This window comes from Sciurus vulgaris, assembly GCF_902686455.1.
Source record: "Sciurus vulgaris genome assembly, chromosome: 8".
NCBI lineage: Eukaryota > Metazoa > Chordata > Mammalia > Rodentia > Sciuridae > Sciurus > Sciurus vulgaris.
In genome coordinates, this window is record NC_136468.1 from 5,752,225 (window position 1) to 5,769,438 (window position 17,214).

Here is a 17,214-nt window from a genome sequence, read left to right on the forward strand (position 1 = left end):
GTGGACTCAACACAGCAGAGAGGTGAAGAGATGGTTCTCACGGATCTGAAGTGGACCCTCAGACGGTGGCACAAGCACTTAGTCACCATCAGAAATCCAGAGTGTGGAGGAGTGTGCCCACACGTGCCTCCACTGTCTGTGTGGGACTATGGTGGCGCGAGCACACTGCGTCACGTGCCACCTTTGCTGGGTTCGCTCTGTGATGCTAAGTGCATTCACAATGTCCTGCGACCATCACACTGCCCCGGCCAGAGCTGTTTCCGTTAGCTTCCTGTCATTGTGGCAAAATGCCTGAGACAGATGTGCAAAAGGGGGTGAGTTTTATCTTAGCTCACGGTTTCAGCAGTTTTGGTTCATGGTTGCCTGGCCCCGTTGCCTTGGGCCTGTGACGAACAGAACGTCATGGTGGGAGCTCGTGGTAGAGGAGGCCTGTCCGCCTCACGGCAGCTGGGAAGGAAAGAGCGAGGAGAGGGCCCACAGTCATCACCCAGATGGAAACTCACGTCCATCAGCCTCCGCTCCCCACTTCCTTCCCCTCAGGCCCTGGCAAACACACCCATTCTCTGTCTCTGTGGATTTGCCTACTCTGGATATTTCATAAAAATGGAATCCTGCGGCACGGAACCCTCTGTGTCTGGCTCCTATCATTTAGCATTCTGTTTTGAAGATTCGTCCATATTAATGCGTATGAGGGGCTGAGGGAGGTGGAGACAGTAATTACAGTTCATTCCACATGTCTTATGGCTAAATAATGTCCCACTGTATAGGTCCATCACTTGTATGGCAAAGTCCACATATCACCCACTGACGGACAGATGAGTTGTTTCCACATTTTGGCATTTGTGAATTGCGCTGCAGTGAATAGTCACATACAAGTTATATGAATCCCTGTTTTCTGTTCTGGTAGACACCCAGGAGTGGAATCTCTGGGTCATATGGTGGTTCTGTTTAACTTGTTGAGGAATGACCAGACTGTTTTCCACAGCGGCTGCACCATCTCACATTCCCACCAGCAGCATAAGAAGGTTCTGATTCCTCCTCCACAGCTTTGCCGACAGCTGGTTTCCATTGTTCAAAATGGTGGTCATCCCAGTGGATGCAAGATAATATGTGAATGTGGTTTTGATTTGCAGTTCCCTAGTGGCAGTGAGCATCTTTTCATGAATTGCTCTGCCATTCGTATATCATCTCTAGAGAAATCAAGTCTTCTGCCTGTGTTTAATCATGGTGTCTTTTTGTTATTGAGTTCTAGCAGTTCTTTATATATTCTGAATTCTGGACACTTATCAGATACATGATTTGCAAGTATTTTCTTCCCTTCTATGATTTGTCTTTTCATTCTCTTAATGATTTTTTAATCACTTAGTAATATTTGTTTATCATCAATAGTTTAGCTCTTTATCTTTTCCACTTTCTTCATAATGCTAGTAATGAGATGGTTAGACAACAATTTTTTTCCATAATGTAGAAAGATACTGGACTATTAATGATGTCTTTTGATGCAAAAAATGTTTAGTTTTGATGATGGCAAAACTTTGATGACTACAAGCAACTAGATGTGTTGCTCCTTGATGCTTGACCCACGTGGACACTTGCACCTGTTGAAATGAGGGCAGGGAAGGGTGGGGAAGGTGGAGACCAGCAATTACAGTTCACTTCTCAAAGGAACCATGCAGGACAGAGACGTGGGCAGGCAGGGGGTCCCAGAGTAGCTCAGTGCAATGGAATGCTTTTGCTGATTTACACCATGTGACCACTGGAAACCCTTGTGAAGGGACTCGGGCTGTATTAGGATATCTGTTGTATGGGAAATGTGGAGGACTCCTCTGAACAGCTCAAAATTACCTGCAGATGAGTCGACCCAGATTGCTTTTGGGGCTCCATCTGACCTGTTGTAAGGTCTGCCATCATGTTTAATGCTGTATTTCACTATTAGGAAGAAGCAGATCAAAGGAAACTTCAGCTCAGGCCTCACATTCCGACCTAGTGGTGTCCCAGGGAGTGCAGTGCGGGAGCAGCTAGGGTTCTCCGGAAGCGCCTCAGATCCCAGGAAGTGGTGTCTCCCCTCAGTCGCCTGGCAAGTGAGGCTGGGCTGGAAGACAGGCTTTCTGCTGGGGCTGTGGACCCACCAGGCCTTTCCCTCCCAGGATGGGGCACACTTCCTGTCATTTGTCATCCTAAACAGAAAATCCAAACACTCTGCCTTTAGGGCATTGGAATCTGGTTTTGGAAGCCATTGCTCGGTGGCCCTCTCCGAGCCCAAGATCCAGCCTCTGGGCCACTGAGAAGCTGGAATTCGGAGCAGGTTCTTGCTGTTCCCCACTCTTAGGTCGGAGGCCTTCAGAGCCCCCAGTCTGGCCTGCTGTTAGGAGGATATTGGCTGGTGGATATCTGATGACCCCCATGGACACCAAAGACCTCAAAAGGGGATTAAATAATGCCCCTATGAGAGCCTTCCCCGGGTATAGGATGCCCCTGCAAGATGAGGAGGAGATGTAGGGATTTCACGCTTTCTGGTGCTACATCTTGGCAGGCCAGAAATAATTATTGCCATTGTTTTACACATTTTCAGTACTTCCTATGGCTTTAAAATTAAGCTGACCCTGTGGTCACTGCCAGTTCTCAGTGGCTCAGACACCACTGGTGTGAGTGGAGCTATGTGAGTTGAGGTGGTTTTTGCCTCTGCCAAAAAAATCACTCTCTTGTCACTCAGTCTCTAAGCTCCAGTTCCTGCGGGTGCCACGGGGCTGTGCATGACCATGAGTGTGTCGGGGTGGCCTGGAGCCACAGGTGCCTGAGTCAGGAGGGGAGGCGCACTCTTTGAGAGGCGGAAGTCACGGCAGCCCCTGCAGAAGGGACTCGGGAGGCCCCAAGGAGGTGACGCGGTGAGCTCACTCAGAGTCAAGTGCAATGTGACCTTTAGAACTTTCCATGAAATATGACACAGTATTTTGCAACCAGCAGGCAAGCTCTGGCAGACCTGTGCTGAGGCCTGTGGCTTCTCCCCGGCTCGGCTCGCAGGGGCCGCGCCTCTTACACCGCAGGGCTTTGACCATGCGGTGCCTTGGGCCACCGGGGTGCTTTTCAGGTACTGCCTGAAGAGGCCTCAGAATGAGCTTCAGCTGCTGCCTTCGTCTACTTTTCTGGCATTCTGCAGCAGAGAGGCAGCAAACTGGGGTCCTGAGTGCCCCTGGATGAAGACTGGCAGCGCCAGAGGTTAAGGCCTGCTCTCCCGCCTCCCTGGGAGCCTGGCCAGTCACTTAGCTCCTCTGAACCTCTGTCCATTTCTTCCCTAAGTGAATAGTAGTGGCTGCCCTCCTCCTCCTGGCCTGTGAGAAGAACCCGGGAAGGTGCTTCGGGTAGTCTTTCACGCTTACTCACAGTGGCGACACAGGACCCGCCGGCCTGCTCTGCCACCAAAGTCTGTGGCACAGAGCTCACAGGCCTGTGAGTACTGCCCCAGGTGCGCCAGTCTAGTGCGTGGTCGAAGGTGCTCGTAGTCGGGATGCCTCCAGTCTCAGGTGCTTCTCTCTCCCCCAGGTCCCTGGCGACAACTTCTGAGAAACTGAAGCTGCACATGACCACATCTAAAGTGACTTCAGTGATAAGGAGGACTAGGGGTCTTTTCTGAAATTTGATTTTAATATAAGTGCAAGTTCAGAGGTAGAGTTGGCTTCAGAGGGACCATCCTGCAGGTATTCCAGGACTGTCCCCAAGACCTGCCTGGCCTGATGAGGCTGCTGCTCTCAGAGCTGCTACTGCACAGTCACGTGCAGATGGGTAGAGACTGGGTACCTGCCATGGTGTTGCGACAGGCCAGGAGTCACACCTGCAAGGTCTGATGAGGCCCTAGCTGAAGCCCGTAACAGTGCCAGGCCCCTGGGTGGCAGGTGCTTTTATGCCACAGAACATGCCCCACTGTTACCTGCAGGGATTCCCCAAGGATTAAATGGCTTCCCTGTGTACTTGGGGATAGCAGTGTCTTCAGGGAGGCCCTGCACGTCTGAACTGAGAGAGCAGGTTCATGAATGGGGACAGTGGAAATGCAGCTCCGGGCACATGGGAGGGCACCATTCGTGCCCTGAGAGTGTGTGTAGGCCACATACTGACCACCTCCCCTACTCTCCTGCCCCCAGAACTGCCGGCTGTTAGGCACTCTGGCTTTTGACAGTCTTGCCACATCCAGATTTGTGGAGGCCAGCACCCTGATAAAACCTGCCGTTAGGGTAAATGGCCCCAGCCCCCGGCATCCATGGCCTCACCCTGTGGATGTCCTGTAGAGTGAGCATAGTAGAGCTTTGGTCAGCCAACCTGGAGCCCTGCAGAGGACAGGGGCGGTCACTGGCCAGTGGCACCTCCCTTGGCTCCAGGGATGTCATCTAACACATCCCCAGGGACAAGATGCACCACTCGCCAGGGACAGGAGGACATAGGGCACCTGCTACTGTTCCCTGACATGCCTTGCCACTCCTGAGCCACCATAGGGTCTTTTATTGAGTGTTAGCTCTGCTTTTAGGGGCAGGATTCCTGCTACCAGGGGCTTTGGGGCTGACTAGGGAAAGAACGATCACAGGAATACAAAGTCATGAAGCAAACGGGGGGCACGGGTGTCTCCAGGGCTGCGCTCCCTGCCAGCTTGTCTTTCTGTTTGTTGAGTGTAGGTTTATAGTTGAAAATCTAGAACAGTCAAAGAAAAGACACCTAGAGAGTACAACTGTAATGACCTGCGATTCTTCCTTCTCCAAATCTTGCAAAACTGGTGTCAACGTGGTGGTCCGACCACATGGAGGAGTGCCCAGTAAGGGCATCTGTGGAACACGACTTTTAAAGTGTGGTCCAGAAAGCGTTTTAAAGACAGTTCTGTCTTGCAAGAATTGAGTGCCTTCTTTTTGTCAGTGCTTCCTTTTTAAAAAACTTCCTGAGTGTGGAAGTGTGCTTCGGCTAGCAGGCTCACCCTCTGTCCATCAGGAGCCTCAGGGAGGGAGCTGTGACAGGGGACCTCTGTGCCCGTCCTCCTCTGAGTGGGACTCAGGTATGTTCCAGAAAGGGCCCTCAGGTGCTTGCCCTGCCTTGGGACCATGTCCCGCTCCGCTGCCTCAGCACTTACCTCTGACTGTAGGATTAAGACCTTTGTTCCTGATTAAGGAACATCAGGCTTGTGTGAATCCAATAGGAAGACCCGGTTAGGAAAGAGCCGTTGGTTAAGTCCTCAGACATTGTGCAAGCCTGTGCATGCCCCCGTGGTACCTGGAAAAGGACCACGGTTGCAGCATTTACTCCACTGAAATCAGACACTGCGTCAAGCCTGCCTCCCTCCCTGCCTCAGGGAGCTCACTTTGAACATCTCCCAGCACACCACTGCTTGAGCACTTGGCGCCCAGTGTCACTCACCAGCTCTGGGTGCATTTGGCCCTGGAGGAACATTCTGAGCAAGGCCAGAGCACGTGTTGTTTGCAAGTTAGCGACTCCCCACACCTGTCAGTCCACGTGGCCGTGGCCGTGACTGGCTGGTCTGTGTTGCAAGGTGGACTTTGATGCAAATTGAGATTTTAAAACGTGGTTTTTTTTTTTCCTCCTTTGCCTTTAAATTTCCCAGTCCAAAGCTTAAAAGTTAACATGAAGAATGTAGGGAGAATGTCTCCTTTCCAAATATCTATTGTCCACAGCGCTCGGAGGCCCAGGGGTGGACTCCGGGTTTTGAACTCCGGCTTTACTGTGGCCGAGTCTGTCTGTGCATGTGTGTCGAGAGTACTGTACAGAGGAAAGATGTGGATCTGGGAATCGTTCACACTCAAGTTCACCTGAGTCGGGGTTCAAGTCCATGTCCTCCTGACTTGTCGAGCTACTTCTCTGACTTTAAACGAAATGGTGTCATCACACGGGCCCTGCAGCTTCGTGTGGAGATGAAATAAAATGACAGTTGCAGGGTGGCCACCCTCTGGTCCATGGAAGACCCTGGATAAATGGGAGTTATTATTTCGCTAATTAAAATGTACTTCTTGGAGGATGAGAATGTCTTCGAATTATTTGTGGTACCTGATCCCCTCCGCCCTCACCCGTGCAGTAGGTCTGCTGGAGGCTCAACGAGCACTTGTTGAATGAATGGCTGTGTGAGTTTCTGTCCAGAGCTGCCCCCACCTCCATTATCTTCCACCCGAGTCTGAACTCATGGGCTTCCAGGCTAAACCTTGAAATAATGCTTCTTCCCACAGATTGTATTATATAATGGTGTAAGAACGCATAGGTATAATTTCTTGTCAAACAATCAAGACAAGAGAAGACATAGCATAATAAATACCTATTATTTCTGTCTACCAAAAAATAGTGTAAGAATATCATGTTGGCTCATGCAGTACTGTTTCATTTTACCCTTGATTCAAACATGTCCCTTCCGGCTGGCATGCTTGATCCCTGGCCTTTCCTACAGATCTTCTGCTTTGTTTTACTATTTATCTTTAAATTGAGAGAGCAGTTTATTTTTGTGAGAAAGTGAATTGTTTTTTAAAAGCTCTGAATGTGAAAGCCCAAAACCTACTCACTCTTCTTTTTCAGAGTTCATTCACGGTGAGTTTGGGCTGCCGTACTTAACCAGAGGCGGCACACTGGGGGCCCCGCCAGTGGCCTGCGGTGGGTTTGGCGACGAGTTTCCAAGGCCACGTCCTCGACAGGCTGCGCGGGCGGCCTGGCCCCCGCTCCACACCCGCGGCACTCAAGGCCAGCTCAGTTCCTCTTTCCCATGGGGCTGGCAGGTCCCAGCCCTCCGCCTCCTGCTGATGGTGCTTGTGGCCCTGCCAGCCTCTCGTGCCCACTGATGACATGCCCACGGTTCTTCCTGCAGTTGGCACTGCCCACCCATTCACCTTGGCCTCACCTGCTCCTTGGCACATCCCTAGAGGACAAGGCCTACTTTGCATGTTTGTTTCCTGTGCCCTCCATACAAACATTTGATCACAGAGTCTATGGTTTGGTCCCAGCGAGAAAGAGGAAGACTCTGACCTTGTGATCCCTGGAGGAGAGTCGAATACAGGAACTGCCTTCAAAGGTGTGGGGAGGCCCCCAGAACCCCAGGGAGCCACACTCTGCTGATACGCGGAGCCACCACAGCTGTGCCCCAAGGATGAGGACAGAGGACCCCACCTGAGACTGACAACCGGGCTGTGTGTTTCCCTGGAAGGAGCCGTTTCCCTGAGGCACGCAGCAGCCCAGAGTGACTCGGGGGGGAAGCGAGGGCTCCCAGCTCAGGCTCCTGTCCCCGGCCTCTGCAGCTGCTCCTGTAGGCTTCCAACGCTGGGGAGGAGCAGGGTGGGTAACCTGCCAGCAGGGCGCTCGGAGAGCAGGAGCAGGCTGGGGGCAGGCTCAGCTACTCTCAGTAGCACCTCCTACGTGTAGGCACCGGGCCGGACAGGGGGCTGCAACGATGTGTGGGGCATGGGTCCCCCCACTTGGGGCTGCTCAGTCTTCTCGCGGTATGGGCCACTTTGACCAGAAGGGCTGTAATCCCTCAAGGGAGAGGAAAGTCGCCCTCTTCCAAAACACCTGCAGGAGGGTTTACGGGGGTGAGGGTGCTGAATGGAGCCGTGAACGGTTCACAAGTTTTCCACAAGTGAAGTTGGAAACAGAGGGCACCAGGAGGGGGAGCAAAAGCAAGTAGTTTAGGAAATTCAAAGTGTGTCCTGAGGGTGGGAAGCAGACCACCTTGGCCAGGGCAGTGGGTTCACACAGGACTCTGTGGGGACAACCCCAACAGGTTCGTAAGGACTGGCTCAGGCCCAGGGGATTTCTTGACCCTGCAAACATCAATCACAGTGCTGGTACACAGTGGTCCCTCTATGGCCATTAGTTTGGTAGCAGTGGTGCAAGAGAGGCTGAGGCCATGACTTCTTGACCAACTCAGCATGATAGCGGTCAGTCTGGACAACAAGGAGGCCAGGTCCAGGAGTGGGGATGGCAGACTCAGAGTTTGCAAAGGGACCTCAAAGGTTAGAGCCAGCCAGTGTGCCCTGAGCCCCACAGGCTGCTGGGGAGCAGCATGGGTCCCATGGCAATGGCAGGTCTGGGGCAGGAGCTGAGCGCCACACTTCCCTCCTACTGTGACATCACTCGATGGCCCATCCAGTGGCCCCCTCGGCTTATTTTCTTCTTCCCTGTTGCTCCAGTCTGGGGCCCTTGTTATCATGGAGCATCATGACAAGCAAGACCTTGACGGTGGCGATGCTGAGCTCCACAAGCCAGAGACAGAAGCCCTGGAAAGCAGTCAGCTTCCGGCTCATGATGGCTTCCAGGCATGAGTCTGGATTCCAGAGCAGGATGCTGGGTGTATCCCTTCAGTCCCTCTCCACTGCTGGGTTTCCAGGCGGCAGTGTCCCTATCGAAGGCCTTCCCAGCCACTGACCTTCAGTGCAAGGTTTCTTGACTGATTGTCGTGGGGATGGTCATTTGGGGAGAATCCTCACAGGCTCTGTGACCATGAGGCGTTCAGACTGTTGGAACCAGGCTAACTCCCACATGACCTCTATTTGTCCTGGTTCACGGAGGGGGAAACTAAGGCTTAGAGACGGGGAAGTGACTTCCTCAAGATCTGCTACCTGGCTGGAGGCAGAGCAGGTAACTTTATAATCTAGCGAGGATATTAGGAAATCCATTTTTTCCCTCTTTTGTACTTTCATACTCTTTTTCCCAGTTGAAAAACATACAAACTGAAAGTGTTTTGCTTTGTTTGCTTAGGTCAGAGGTTTGACTTAGGAGCCAAGCAGATGGGAATGCCAATTCTGCTTCTGCCAGGCAGCAGGACCCCAGACCAGTCAGAGTCCTGTGCTGGTCCTCAGTTTCCCCATCTGTGACTGACGGGGTTGATCCCCTCTAAAATATCCCTAAGCTCTGCTGTCGCACAATTCTCAGCAAGTCCAGGGCTCAGGTTACGCTTCGCTGAACACCTTCTGCTAAATTCCAGGACGAGCTGCCCCCTCCTGGAAGCTGATCTTGTTCCTTTCCCTACTGCGCCCAAGTGGACTCAGTGATTCCAGCCTGGACACTTGTGGCTTCTCCACAAGTTGCAGCCAGAGCCTCTGACCCGCTAGCCCTGGAGCACATGCATCAAAATAGTTGTGTGATGTCATGTCATAATGGGAATGTGCTCCAGCCAATTGGTGCCAAGAATTGTCTGTACAGGGTAGTTTCCTTTTACAGTCTTTTTAAAGAGACATCATGCAGATCTGCACATGACTAGCAGGCTTGTGCTTTCTCTGCCTACTTAGTCTCCCCTCCTTTTTTAAGTTTAAGGAGGAAAAAAAAAAAAAAAACCCCTGGCGCGTGTCAGTGAGCTTCTGACCTTAACTACACAAACAAATCCCCTGTGAAGTACTGTTTGTGCCTCCGGCAGCTTCTTGCCTACTTAAGGACAGACAGCAAAACTGACACCCCAGCTGCCGCGGCCGTGTGCAGCCCCATCAGGACTGCTGGGCTTGGAGCCTCAGGGACATCAGTGAGACCTGCAGTGGGACTCTCCTGCGAGCAGCGTGGCTGCTGACCTGAGAGTGGCTCCCCTCCCACGTTAGCTGGGGGCCCCCCTGAGAGCACGCGTGGACTGAGCAGTGGCTGCCAGTGTCCTTCACTTGCTGACTGATGCTGTGCCCCTTCTGGTGACCTGCCACCTGGGGTTGCCACGGGATCCTGGTATGTTCACCTGCTGCCGCGCCTGTGGCCACAGCTACCCATGAAGCGCTTTGGAAGTCTCAGGGGCAACAAGAAACCTAAGGACCAAAGTCGAAGCACCCAGAGGCGCCAGTCGGAGCCCCATGGACTTTTCGGTAGGATCCTGCCCTTTCCCTGCTTCTCTAATGGTCTCTGCACAGGGGGGAGCCCCGGGGAGTCCGTGGTGTGCGCACACACCCTCCCGGGCCCTGGCCTTTGCCAGCTGCTCCCTCTGGCTCCTGGGAGGAACCGTGAGGCAGTAGTTGGAGAGATGGACTCCTTACCGATGGTCCTGCTGTGGGCAGCCCAGCACCGCTCTTTCCAAAGTTGTTTTCTTGCGCTGGCTGCACCTGGCTGAATGAGGTTGAGTGAGTAATCGGATTGTCATTCATTTAGGGGGAAACAGTTGCTTGCAGAAGAGGGAGGATAGCTGGGAACTGTTAGTTTTGCCTATTAAAAATGAAATGGGCAGCGCTGGGAAAACTGTCCTCGGAGGACAGGAACAAGGGATCCCACGCCCTGGTTCTGTGGCTGAGTGATCTGGTGGATTGAGGGTTAGGATGGGACAGAAAATACCTGCCTAATTTGTGGCCCTTGGGGAGAATATTGCTTTGTGTTCTTCTGGCTTCTGGGACCTGCTAAGGCAGGTTCGGGGGCTGAGGACCAGCATGGCTGGAGTAGATGGTGAAGTGCCAGGAGTCAGGATTTCCAGGCAGCAGAAGTGGAGGGGTGGCCCTCAAGCCAGGGAGCCAGCAGGTGGACTCCAAAGCTCTCTTGGCTTCACAGGGCCACTCCTCCTTAGACGGTCCCGTCAGTTAGTAAGGATCAGAATAGCCCACTGGTGTCACTTCAGGGATGGTGAGAGATGCCCCTGAGGTGGAGCAGCAGGTGATCCAGCTGTGTGTTAGGCTGGGTCACAGCAGAGTGGGCCAGACACAGCCCCAGGGATGAGGAAAGACGGGGAATGGGGAGGGGGCATGCCAGTGGGCCCCGTGTGACTGTGACGTGTCTAGCGTGAAGATGACTTTGGCAAAACAGCCAAGCAGGAAGCGAAAACTGAAAGAGTGAGAAAAGAGAAAGGTGATAGAAAACTGCCCACACCCGTTGCCACTCCTGACCCGATAGTGCTCAGGTGGCCTGGGGCAGGGGCTCAGGTCTGTCGAGTGGTCTGGGAAGAGCCAGTGGGGAAGACAGTGGTAGTTTAATTCAGAGACTTTTCAATCTTGTGAAGGAGATAACCCCCCAAAAGAACAAAAGAACAGTGTCTTGTGGAGCAAGTGTGATGGTCAATCTAGGGGAGTAGGACTCCTGGCCGGGCAGGGAGACCAGCTGCAGCCTTCCTGGACTGGGAACCCAGTGACTGGTCTGAAAGGGAGACTCTGCCTTTAAAAATACTAAACAACTAAACAGACACTCACTAACTGTAGAATTAAGTCTGAACCTACTATTGCACTAAATCCTGGCTCTGTTAGTGGGGACAGGCAGGCGGGCCCATTATTAAAAGCCTCTCTTGTGCCCAACAGTGGTTTCTCCCCTGGTATTTGAGGCCTGGCTGTCATCCTGTCTCCTCTGCGTCTGAGATCAAAAATAATATTTGCATCTTGCTGAGTTTCAAAAGCGCTTATATGCAAACGCCAGCTCTGACCACAGGGTCAGGAAAATCAGGGCCTCTGGAGCCTTCTCTGGGATTTGAGGGGCAAGTGGGAAACCAGAGGCCCCTGCTCAGGCAGAGCCAGGCAGGCGGCTGGAGCCCGGCATGTAGGTCCATCCTACGTCTGTCCCTCGCTTGTTGGAGTCACAGTGAGAGCAGCCAAAGCCGGCCAGCAGGTGTGCCTGCCTCGCCACAGCGCTGCCTGTAGATCTGACACGTGAGGAAAGCAGGCTGCGGGGCCAGCCAGGCTTCCCTGCCAGCTCTGCCTGGGGCCCGCCCACCCTCGAGGTCCAGCCCACAGGTCCCTCCATGCAGCCATCCAGGTTACCTCGTCTGGGACCTTGTCTGTTGGAAACGTCCCCTCTGGAGCTGGAGCACTGGTCCCCAGCGTCCTGGGTCCTCCATAAGAAATGGCTGGGTCCTAATGGCTTGGGAAGGTACAGCACGGCTGTTCCCGAGTCTCCAGCAAGCCCTGCTTCAGGATTCAGGTTTTAAATTCCCTCCCAGCAGCTCCCTCTCCTGCCAGTTGTTCCCATAGTGCAAGAATTTGGTGTGAGGCCTCTTCTTGGACCCTCCAGAAAACTTCCATGAATGGTGGGAAAATGCCTTTCACTCATCTTCCATTTTCCCAAACCAGACCCACTGAGGAGGCATGTGCAGCCCCGCTGCGCCCTCTTGGGTCCTCCTGCAGCTCTGCCGTCTTCTGCAGGGACGCTGTCTTTCTGGTCCCTGCAGGGTGGAATGTTTTGCATTACCTGGTGGCTTTCCCGCCATTGCTCCAGTCTAGGGGCGCATCTTAGCTACACACGCACATGATTGCACACGCCCACGCTCACACGAGCACGCCACATGTGCATTCTCAGACACACTCAGGCAAACCACGCAGGCGCTCCTCTCTCCTCCCCACCACCTGGGGCCCCGTGCTGCTGCAGAGCTGGGCAGGGATGGCCGCAGCCAGAGGGGACACTTCCACCTCTGTCTCCAGGACTCCAGGACAGACAGGGACAACTTCCAGCTAAGCCTACCAGTCAGCCTCTTTGGTAGAGAGAGATCCAGAGTGTGCTAACCAGAGTCTGCAGCAATAACAACAATGACAATAATAATAACGGAGAAGGAAGACGGGGCAGGATTATGCCAACCAGATGAAGACCCCTGACCGCCCAGCGCTTCCAGCACTGCCATGGAGTAGGGAGTGCAGTCTTCCCGGGGCTTCTGAGGGCCGGCCTGGAGGCAGGACGTGGAGGCCCATTCTCCGGGGTTCTGAGGAGGCTGCAGACCTGACTCCCAGCCACCCTCAGCATTTACGACCAGCCTCCACTTCCCGGAACCTGTGTGGCGTGACTGTACGAGGACTTCTGGAAGCTCCAGGCTTCCGCGCCGCCCGTGTGTCCCCACCCCCAGCACCGCAGCCATGCTGACTTGTCCCATGAGTGCCGCGGAACCCAGGGCAGAGGCCATGGTGAGGAATGAGGGCCGCTGGCTGTCCTGTACCTCCGCTGCCGCCTCCCCCTCTGAATCCTCTCTGCTTCTGGCTGCCCACCTGCTGGCCGACTACTAGTGTTCCACTTGGCTTCACCTCCAGACACCCCAGTTTTAACTTTCTGTGGTGGACATTTTTGAGCGTGTAAGGAGAGAAGAGTTCAATGGCGTCTAATTTCAGGTCCAACCGTGACCAATATCATGTCAGTCCTGCCAGCGTCCACTCTGTTCCAGTCGCCCTTCCAGCACTGGGACACGGCAGCTGGCCAGAGAGGATCCCAAATGGGATGAGGCTGTTGTTCCGTTCTGGAGACCCACCGTCCTCAGAGTGCTGACCTGCACTGCTCAGCAGTGGTCAGCACTCAGGCTGGGCACAGTCACCACCCGTCTCCCGGGCTCTCCCACCCTCACAGCTGGGACTCACCCGTGAATCGAAACCTCTCATCCCTCCCCCAGCCCCTGGTAACCCCCATTCTACGCCCTGTCTCCATGAATGTGCGGGTGCTAGGAACCTCAAGAAGGGGGCGGTGCCATGTGTGTCCTTGTGTCTGGCTTGTTCATCGGTCTCATTGGTCAGGGGAAGTAACACTGAGGAGGCAGGATGGAGGGTCAAGTCTACTTGCTGGACAGGGAAGGCACAGGGAATGAGCTGCATGATGCCCATGGTCAGGGCCTTCAACAGGCAGAGAGGAGGGAGGACTCCCGGTGTTGGGGGAAGGCTGCGGGGCTGGTGACTGGTGGGGCATGAGGTGGGAGGGCTGGGCAGTGGCCACTTGGGAGGACCCTGACTTGTACTGCCTGAGGGGAAGTCCCTGGGGGCTGGAGAAGAGGGCTGTTGGGCTGAGGGCCAGGGTCCTTGACCAAGGCCATGTGAGGAGAGGACAGAGCCAGGCCTAAGCCCACGCCCCCCATGTGGCCCCACCTGCCCTGCTGCTCCCCACAGGCAGGAGGCAGGGCTCCACCTGGAGCACCCAGACCCGATGTCACTCTTCTGCTGACTTTGTCTCCACTCGTAGTGAGGCAGCGTCCTAATGCAGGGACGAGTCTTCAGGAGCAGGATTCTAGCTGTCATGCCCGGGCATTGGGCAGCTGTCTGCAACGAAGGGCTGAGCATTGACAAATTTAGGGCGTCCCACCTCCTCCCGGCGCCCTGCTGGGTGCTGGACCTGGAGGCTCATCATGAGTCTGCCCGGCTTCACTCTGCACAGACCAGGCCCTGCCAGCCATGGGTGCCGGGAGTGACCCAGCCCTTCCGGTTCATGTCTCCCCAAGGACTGTCCTTGGAGTCACTGGGTGAGTCAGGGTAGCCTGCAGCAGAGTCGCTCAGGGTGTTTCCATGGCCTGCTGGGCTTAGAGCAACGTGGCCTGGAGGGTAAGGCGGGGCTGGACAGCCAAGGGTCAGCTGGACCTTTCCCTCCTCTGCCCCACCCCAGTTCCCAAAGTCACTGTCCTGCCCATGCACCGTGAATGGGGGCAGATTGGGAGCCACCCGCAGGCCGTGTGATGAGGGCAGAGTGCTTTCCGGGAGCCGCTTTCCTGGAGAGCCCAGTTCTGAGTAGAGAATCTCCACGCTGGACAAAAGTGCTGCCAGCACAGACGTCTGAAGGCGTCAGGAAGTACTAGGACAGAACTGCAGAGCTTGGCAGAATGAACAGATGGACCAGGGAGAAAGAAGATTCCGGAAAGGAGATGAATTTAAGTAGCAGAGACCCTGGACAATAATGGAGAAGTGTCCCACAGCTTGATGACCCAGGCTGGGGCTGGACCCCTGCTGGGCAGACTCTGCTCCTGTAGCCCATGCCCTCCAAGGCAGGACCCGGCTCAGGGGACACCTGTGGGTCCGGGGAGCCTTGGCATCAAGGTGGTCTCCCCAGCTCCCAAGACCTCTGTGAAACCAAGAGCTTGAAACGTTCAGAACAAAATCAATTCTATCCTGCAGTGATGAGCTGTCAGAACAAAAATATGCCAAGTCCAGATACTCTCAAGAACAAATCAACAATGAATGTTCCCTGGGGCCAACACGACTTCTCTTACCATTGCGTATTCTTGGCCCCACGCCTCAGCCTGGGTGCCGCCCAGCTAGTATCTCGTGACGGGAGTGGTGGCCCAGGGTGCAGCCTGGGAGGAAGCATCTCCCCTGCTGGGCTTGAGGGAACCCATGTGACTGTGCCCCACAGGGCAGGTAGGGTGGACAGGTGGTCACTGGCTGTGCAATGGGGTGGACCCTGAGGCTGCAGCAGGAAGTGGCTTGAGGGTTCCAGGTGGATCCTCAGGGCATTTTGCTGAGCCAGGTGACTCAGGTGCCTGGCTGGGCCCCACCTTGGGCTGGCAGAGATAACACTGACCAGCTAAGACCAGCGCTTTCCTAAATGAACAACAAATGAGTGATAAAACTACCGAGCCTCCGCTCAGCAGAACTGGACCTCCGTGCAGCTCTCCTATCTAAAATTCAAAGAATTTCTAGTTCTTTCCTTCCAGAAACCTTCAGGTTTACTAGGAAACAAGTAAAACAGCACACCCCTGGCTGTGGAATCCCACGTTCGGGGTCCAGGGGCCACGCTGGTTGTCCTCCCAGGGTCCTGTACACGGGACGTGAAAATGAAGCCTTAAGAAGCGGTTTCAATGGCAGTGGATAATAAGGGTTGCTGAGGATTCCCAGAATTCTCAGAATATTCCAGATTTGATGTCTGCTTCCCTCGGAGCGTGTCTGTTGACAACTTCTTGAGTATCTAGCTAGGGGGCCTTTTTGATGTGTGCCAAGACAACAAAGCAAAAGGGAACTGCCCGGTGTTCGAGGCCATGGGAGACGTTATCTACAGTGTAGGTGTCCTCATGACTCAGGTGTGGTGAGGCCAGCAGGTCAGGAGACACAAGCCACTGAAAGAGAGTTTGTCACTCGCTGTCCCCAAGAGGAGGTGATTGTCTGTGCCATGGAGGGGTGAAGGCCACCCAGGGAAGCCCCAGGGCCTGTCAGGAGACAGAAGGTGCAAGGGAGAGGGTGGGCGGGAGCCTTCACTGTGATTCCAAGGGGAAGACAGGTGAGGCAGGCAAGGATCGGCTTGTGTGACGTCTCAGGGCTCTGGACGCGGGGCTGTCCAGCTGTCTAGCCTGCCCTTGGGTGACTAGCACTAGTAAAGGGCTGGATAGAAAGAATGGTGTGGAGCGAGGGCACCAGATGGATAAGTTTGCGTGTGAGAGGTAGCTCCAGGTGGGCCCTCTGCTGCACCTGAGAACTGGCCACCTCTGGCTGGCGCAGTGACTCACGCCTGTGATCCAGCAACTCCAGAGGCCGAGGCAAGAGCATCAAAATTTGAGGCCAGCTCGGCAACTTAGCGAGGCCCTAAGCAACTTAGTGAGACTCTGTCTCAAAATAAAATAAAATAAGAAATCAAAAGGACCAAGAATGTAGTTCATTAGTGAGCCCCCCCCCCACCGGGTTCAATTCCAGTACCCAAACAAAAAACCAAGTGTAACCTGGGAGGGAGGCAGCCCTTCCCCAGCAACGTCCACCAAATGTCAGAACGTGGACTGCAGAAGTGAAGGGAGGGGCCTTGGCACCAGGGCCACTGCCCTCGGTCTCGCTGCCGTGAATTTCCAAGTGTGTCACCTCTGCTGGGCAGGGAGACTGCCTTCCGAGGGACAAGCCTCCAGGCACCGGGGCCTGAGTGCTCTCAGGCTGGACTCTCTCCTGGGCCTCACGCCTCTCTGGCTTCTCCGTGACTGGCTTCCCTCTGGAGGTGTTTCTTGACCAGTATGAGATCGACTTCCTTTCTCAAAAGGTCACCATCTGTCCCCGCCTGAGGACCACGGTGAAAGGCTGTCCATTCCTGGTGGGGTTTGCTTCAGGTCCTCCTCCACCCGGCTCCAGGCCTCAGAGCACGCGGTGTGGCTGTCAGCAAAGGCCGGGGCACTTCCCCCGACCCTCGGTAGTGCCAGTCCGTGCCCTAAGCAGCCGGCCGCAGCTCCTGGCGAGTGGGATGGGAATGCCGTGGAAATAGTGTGGGGACGCCTAGGGCCTCCCTGCAGAACGCGGGGGCCATCGGGGAATGCGATCGCCTCGCCTGGGGCGTGTAGGAGGCCCCCCAGGGGGGACGTGCTGTTCTGCGTGGGGGTCACTCAGTCCTGCCTGGAATTTCAGCGCTGGGTCTCCACCCTGCCCTAACCTCAATCTCGAACATCACTGCCCCTTCCGGTTCTTGCTTCTTGCTCTGTCCCCGTGGCTCTCTATTAATGCGTTTGCTAAACACACCTATGGAGCACAAACCCTACCACGGGGCACGGGTTAGGCTCCAGGGAGATGTCGGGGCGCCATGGCGACGTGGGCACACCTGCGTAAACGTCATTAGACGCACAGTGGAAATATGATTCAAAAGAGAAGGCCAAAACGAGGTTTC

General features: G+C 54.7%; 1 protein-coding gene across 6 annotated transcripts in view; it reads left to right on the forward strand.

Moving 5' to 3' along the window:
* PRKAG2 (protein kinase AMP-activated non-catalytic subunit gamma 2) overlaps positions 1 to 17,214 on the forward strand; it is a 263,046-nt gene that overhangs the window by 104,103 nt on the left and 141,729 nt on the right. The window contains exon 1 of one of the 6 annotated variants that reach the window (XM_079151051.1): positions 8,708 to 9,806. The exons of 4 other annotated variants lie outside the window; for them this stretch is intronic. In XM_079151051.1, the coding sequence (XP_079007177.1) occupies positions 9,713 to 9,806 (94 nt within the window). In that variant the 5' untranslated portion in view covers positions 8,708 to 9,712. Of the gene's footprint in view, positions 1 to 8,707; positions 9,807 to 17,214 lie in introns of those variants that run through there. One more of the 6 variants, XM_079151050.1, reaches the window with a different exon arrangement.